Below are 6,185 nucleotides of genomic sequence, written 5' to 3'. Positions count from 1 at the left end.
AATGAAGAAGGATTATTGATAATGGAATTAAATAGTCGATAATTCTCGAATGCACATTAGATTTTTATTCGAATATACCGCACTGCACTTTATGCGTCCTTTCACCATTTATACGCATTCTGTGTGTAAAACATAATAAAAAAAATAATTACCCATAAACAAAAACAATTTATGATATTGCTTTTATTATTCAATAGAAAGAGAAAGAACAAGAGAGAGAGAATGTCAATTAATTATTGCAGTACGTACGTGCAAAGATGATTACAAATTAGAATTAAATTTCGTCGATAAAGTAGGCGAGGGTCGGACATTCTGATAACTCAGTCGATAAGATATTTTTCAGGTACAGATTCTGTACCTAAAGGTACCTAAATGGTAAATTACCGTTTGGGTAAACTATTTTAAATTATCGGTGGGAATTTCAGAAGAATTCAGCAAGTAGAAAGTCCGCGTGCAATCAGACGGATTTAAATATTCGGATTTCAAAGATTTAATATTCATTTTAAAAAGTGCGATGTCTTGTAATTGAAAAAAAAATAAAAATTGTTGACAGCTGGAAAAATTTTTGGAAGGGATTTCTCCAGGTGTAAAAATTCCGGTTAGAGTTTATTTCGGTTAAAGAATTTAATTCTGCTTTCTTGAAAGTTTAATTATTCGGAATAATTTCAAATGTTAATTCGTAGTAATTCAGGACATAATAATTTGAATTTTTAAACAATTACCTTTTCTTTGTAATGTTTCTCCGCTTTCGTTTCTCCAATTCAATACGACTTCCATCACTGGATACAAGCCTCGATGCAATTTCAGTTGGTTTACCAGGCGGACCTGTAGTTCCTGACGGCACGTTCGTCAGTAATTTTTTGCCCTGACGATTTTCCTTGGATTTTCTCCTGACATTCAAGTCCGATGATACAACAATTTCGTCAAATGCTTGTCCAAATACCGCTATAATATTAATTATGATAAACTAAATAAATTTCTCTCCAAACTTTTAAAGGAAATAATTGATAAGTTACTCACGTTTTGTGTTAGTCTCTTGACTCTGAACGTTGACAAAGACGCAGACCAATGCGATCACCAGAAGTGCCAAAAGTTTCGCCATTTTCGGGATAAATGTCGGAATGGCCTAAATGATTTTTTCTTTTTTTTTTCTAAACAAATTAGCAAAAGTACTTTATCAGTCACTGCTAGGATCTCTGAATTGATGCTTCGGTCGCTTGAAAATCTATTAAACAACTCTTGGGAACTGGGTATGTTTGAAAGGGGCTTGGAATTGCTGGAGTGTGCACGAGTAAAAGTTGAAAAATTGAGGCGAGGTCAAACCGCGTGGGACTCGCGTGACAAAGACAGTCATTTGACACAGGAAACTTTATACTGAATAATTAAATCGTACGCAGAAATTCAAATTTTATCATTCGAGTTTCAATAGAATCGCCTCTCATTATAATTTCAAGAATAGATTCATTTCAATCAAGAATTTTCAAAATTGTGGAATGACTAAAACTAAAACTAAACCCAAAATTAAATTGAAAAATAAAACTAAAATTGAAATTAAAACGAAAACGAAAACTAAACTAAACCAAAAAAAAAGTAAATTTCAAATGATAAAAATGAAAGTTGTTGAGGGAAAATCGGGGGATAATTTTAGGGTGTAATTATGGAATTATGGGATTGTGGAATTATGGAATTATGGAATTATAGAATTATCGAATTATGGAATTATGGAATTATGGAATTATGGAATTATGGAATTATGGAATTATGGAATTATGGCATTATGGAATTATGGCATTATGGAATTATGGAATTATGGAGATATATTTGGGATTTGGAAATAGTTGAGATACTAAAAATGATATATCTTGAGTAAAAATAAAGTGTCGACTTACCGACAATACCCCGAGGATACTTTCCGAGTAGACAACCGCACGAGAAATGCGAGCAGCAATCGGTGCCGAGCCAGCAAGAGGGTCCAATCCCCCAAGCACCAACTATAGGCAAAACACTTGGACCAAAGAAGAGGAACCACTGAGAAAAATGTATACAGACAACACGCGGCATGTGTACTTTAAAACGTCACACAGACTGTAGGTTGTTGCACCGGACGGACCACTTTCTATTTCACTCTTTTACATTTTTTTTTTCATTCTTACTCTTTCATCCTTTCCACTTTTTTACATTTCTTTTCTCGACGTTTACCACTTCTTCTTCATCTCTTTTCTCCATGGAGGAGGACTGGTTTACTCCATCGCAGGGCCGTAACCCTTTACCACAAAAACATTAATGTTCACTGTAAACACTTGTTAATTTATCATTATTTCATCCAATTTACATTATTACACCACAATACATATAATCTTATTATTCATCATTAGTTCTTTTTTTTTATTGGGAGTTTGATATTTTTTCGTATTTTTAATCGTTCGCTTTTGAATTCTAACAATTAAAGATATATTTATTGGTGAAAATTTTATCGAAATCGTTACAGGATTTTCGTAAAGGGATTTTCGAGTTTTTAGGATTTTTACTACAAAATTAGAGAACAATTTTTACTGATTCTTTAATAACAATTTCTCAATTATTAAAAAAGGTACATTTAATTAAAAATCTTGATTCGTGATTAAATAATTTTTAAAATAATATTCAATATATTCATTAATATTCATTGCCGATATTTTTTCGCGTTGGTACGATTCAGGGTTTTCCAGAAGACATCGGCAAATAACTCCTTAACAAAAATATGAAAAACTAAAAATTTATGTTCGGTTATTTATTTATCGTTATTTATTGGACCACAGTTGCCTCTGATTGCTACATTACTGTACCAAGATCGCATGTCGGCATGAAGCGGTCATTGCACGTTCTTTTCGTATCTCGATATAAGTTTTTTTATTTTTCAACTCCTTTTCCCTGACACCCCCCCTTTCCACCCCCCTTTCCACCCCCCTTTCCTCCCCTCTTTCCTCCTCATTCCCCAAGCCGAGTTAATCCTTTGCCCCGAAACCCTCTTCACCCATTCTTTTTTCAAATTTATTTCTTATTTAAAAAATGGCATTTTTTTTCTCATGCGTCCTCACCGAAAACCACGATGCCTCCGTCTCGTTGAATTTTTGCATTTTTTATTTCCAAGAACATCTGGTGGCTGGAGCAGACAAAGGGCCGGTGCACATACGAAAAAGAAATCACCGGAGGATCGTATATATTCTCCATGGAGATTGAGGACACGAGTGGGAGGGATGTATTAAAAAAAGGACATGAGTATAAAAATTTATGTCCTCTTTTAACAAGGCTACAACTTTTTCGGGGGTGTAAATCATTTTCTGGTGACGGTTTACTAAAAATTCCAATTTCCGAGTTCCAAGACGAATCAATTACTTTTCTCAAATGAATTTTTATAAACCCCAATAGGGGGTTGATAAAATCCACACTTCAGCTGGAAATATTCGATAATTAATTCGGTCCAATTAGATCTGTTAAGGAGTTGTCGTTATCTTCTCATCTCCATCTTCTTCAATCCGCTCTTTCTAAATTTTTGGTGAAATTCTGGGAATTTTGGCTGAAGTTTACTGAGAACGCAGAAAAATTCTTCCACGATGTTGAAACTTAATATTTTTTCAAATCAATTTTACCAGCCGTTCCCCAGAAATTTATTTAAAAAATGAGTTATTGACCCGAGGAAAAATCCGCTGGGCAAAATCCTGCAAAAAAAAATCTCGCAATCGCCTGCATAAATTGTTTAAAAAACTGATTGAAAAAACGTGGATTTGCCTGAAATGTTGTCGAAGATGGTTAATAAGGCTGTGACGATAGTCTTCCGGTGGAAGTTGTAAAAAAAAAATGAAAACACAGTAAAGCAGGAACAATAGCACCGGTCGCTGGTGGGAGCGAAGGGAACGAGTTTCTTTTAAATCTTCTGACCAGCAAAAGTGCTGGAAAAAAAAAGCTGGGCAAAAGGGCCCTTTGGCAATGCACCACAGCCCCAGCCCCACATCGTCGCCACAGCCCGATAATAATTCCACCAAAAACTTCCATCTCCCTCCAACATCCAGCCAGCATGACTGAACATATATTCCCTTTAAAACGAGTTGGAGTCTCTGAACGTCTGGATCGAACCTGGGGTTAAAAACACGAGAGAAATCTTGCCTGAGAACCCCAAGAAGATTCATTTTCTCTTTGTCCCTTCCCTTTTTCACACGTTCAAACGAAAGCCCCCAAAATATGCATACATATGCGATATAAAGTGACTGAAGTCGAAAATAAAAAAAATCCTCTGGATGCAATGTACGAGACACAATGGCAAAACTACGAGGACACCACCATCAAATATTTCGTCGGCTTCTCTGTGTGTATTCTCTTGAAGAAATATCCCCCCGAGGAGTACCGCACATAAATAAACACGCCCGTTTTATATTTACATAAGGCAGAGATGAAATTCATCGAGTTTACGTTGTCGAGGGTTCAGGTGTGACGAGCATGTCCTTTTTTATGTCATCATTTGAACATGAATTATGGCATCAGACGAATCCATTTGTCATCGAGACCATCTGTGTCTTCCTGGGAATTTTATCCCAAATCAACTCTTCATCTTTGACCATTGGATCTGAATTTTTGGATATGGATAAATTAAAAATGTCTGCCAATTAAATTCTAATTACATTATTTTAAAATTCTAATTGAATCCTGGATGTCTATAACCACCAGAAAATGCCTGGGCGATGCTAAAAGTTGCGGAATAAGGGCCAATGTTGAAACTTGCACTGTGAGCGTTGGCTTGAGCTGGAACTCCATGATTAGCAAATGATCCTGTGGATGCTGTGGCAAAGGAATTGCTGGCAGGGTGATTTTGCGGGTAATAACCCCCGTACCCTGGCGGCCACCACCTAGAACAGGATAAATCGTTGAATGGCCTGTGGGGTATATTCGGCAGGACTGCAAGGAAGAGAGGAAAATAAAAGGAATGGTGAGGCAGGGATGAGGGATAAAGGAAAGGGAGAGTTCGTTAGCATCGAGGATCGGACAACGAACCCAGGTCCTCCACCGCAGCCGTGACCCCGACAGCCATGACCTCCCAAGCCGACAGGATAATGTCGCCTCTTCTTCTTTCTCCAACCAAACAAGTGCCGAGATGACGCCTCGTCCTCGTTAACTGATCATCAACAAACAACAATTTTAATTTATCCGTTGAGAGGATCGCTCTGAATTTATTACAAATTACAATTACAGATTCCAAAAGTAAAAATTCAGGATCAAATATAGTTCAGTCTCTAACAATCCAAAAATTCAGAGATATTATTTCCTGAATAAGATAATATAATGATGATAATGAGGGATAATATAGGAGATAATAATAAGAGAATCAGAGACTCTGACAAAAAATTATTCATGTGACTGATGTAATTTTTACGTAATGCTGAATTTTTCGAGGGTTTTTCGTTCGGTTTCTTTCGAAGATAACTTACAGTCGTCTGTTGATGCCCCGGGAAAGGTTACTGAACCTGGATTGGGTGCTGGTGCTGCTGAGATCAAACCGAGGAGAGCCAGGAGGCAGAAGAATTTTGCAATCTGCATTTTTTAATTTTTAGCCAGTGGGCGAGATCCAGTTGGAGCGATTGGAGATTCAACTCTGGGTGAGATGATTCCTTCGTCTGGGCTTTATAAGGCATCCAGTTTTAAAATGTTATTACGACGGGGTATTTCCAGAGGTTTTGTGAAGGAGTTGATGACCTTCCGGGTCCAGGGACAGCCGGAAATCATCTGCGAGAATTTAAAAATCCGAGGAAGAGTTGAATTTATTGGCTTTCTTTTGGATTCAACTCATCAATTTTTCACTGACAACAAGGAATTTCGGGAGAGGCAATTTTTGGGAATTCTGAACTGATTTTTGCGAGGCGATCTTGTTCTCACGGTGAAATAAAATTTTTACGGGCCTTCAGTAAATGCGTGGGCAGGACTATAGGGCCCCATTTACATGCGAGGACGACTGGCTTGCACTTGGACATCCTGTTGGCAACTTTATTTAACGGTTTCGAACTCAATACTTGGATAGCCAGAGACGAGAGCCACATCTACCACCTGGAAACCCTCAAAGGGGTTTACCTCCCTCTCTTTGTTTCATCCCGGAAATTTCGTAACAGTAAACAATTCAATGGACATGCCTTTATTCTGATGTAATGCATCTGGCCCGA

General features: G+C 37.2%; 2 protein-coding genes across 2 annotated transcripts in view; both read right to left on the bottom strand.

Annotated features, from left to right (window-relative positions):
* Positions 1-2,298, bottom strand: part of LOC105267098 (uncharacterized) — a gene marked incomplete at its 5' end in the record, with an annotated part of 2,689 nt that extends 391 nt beyond the window's left edge. The window contains 3 exon segments of the mRNA XM_011305728.1: positions 723-945; positions 1,021-1,151; positions 1,890-2,298. Coding sequence (XP_011304030.1) covers positions 723-945; positions 1,021-1,102 — 305 coding nt within the window.
* Positions 2,299-2,979: 681 nt separating this feature from the next.
* Positions 2,980-5,609, bottom strand: LOC105267097 (uncharacterized). The gene is made up of 3 exons (XM_011305727.1): positions 5,460-5,609; positions 5,026-5,146; positions 2,980-4,880 (listed from the first exon to the last, which is right to left on the bottom strand). The coding sequence occupies exons 1-3, from the start codon at positions 5,566-5,568 to the stop codon at positions 4,670-4,672; spliced, it is 441 nt and encodes a 146-aa protein (XP_011304029.1). The 5' UTR covers positions 5,569-5,609; the 3' UTR covers positions 2,980-4,669.
* Positions 5,610-6,185: the final 576 nt, after the last annotated feature.

Source organism: Fopius arisanus, unplaced genomic scaffold, assembly GCF_000806365.1.
Source record: "Fopius arisanus strain USDA-PBARC FA_bdor unplaced genomic scaffold, ASM80636v1 scaffold00044, whole genome shotgun sequence".
Classification (NCBI taxonomy): domain Eukaryota; kingdom Metazoa; phylum Arthropoda; class Insecta; order Hymenoptera; family Braconidae; genus Fopius; species Fopius arisanus.
The sequence above is the reverse complement of the archived record's forward strand: the minus strand, read 5'-3'. Positions and strand labels throughout refer to the sequence as shown.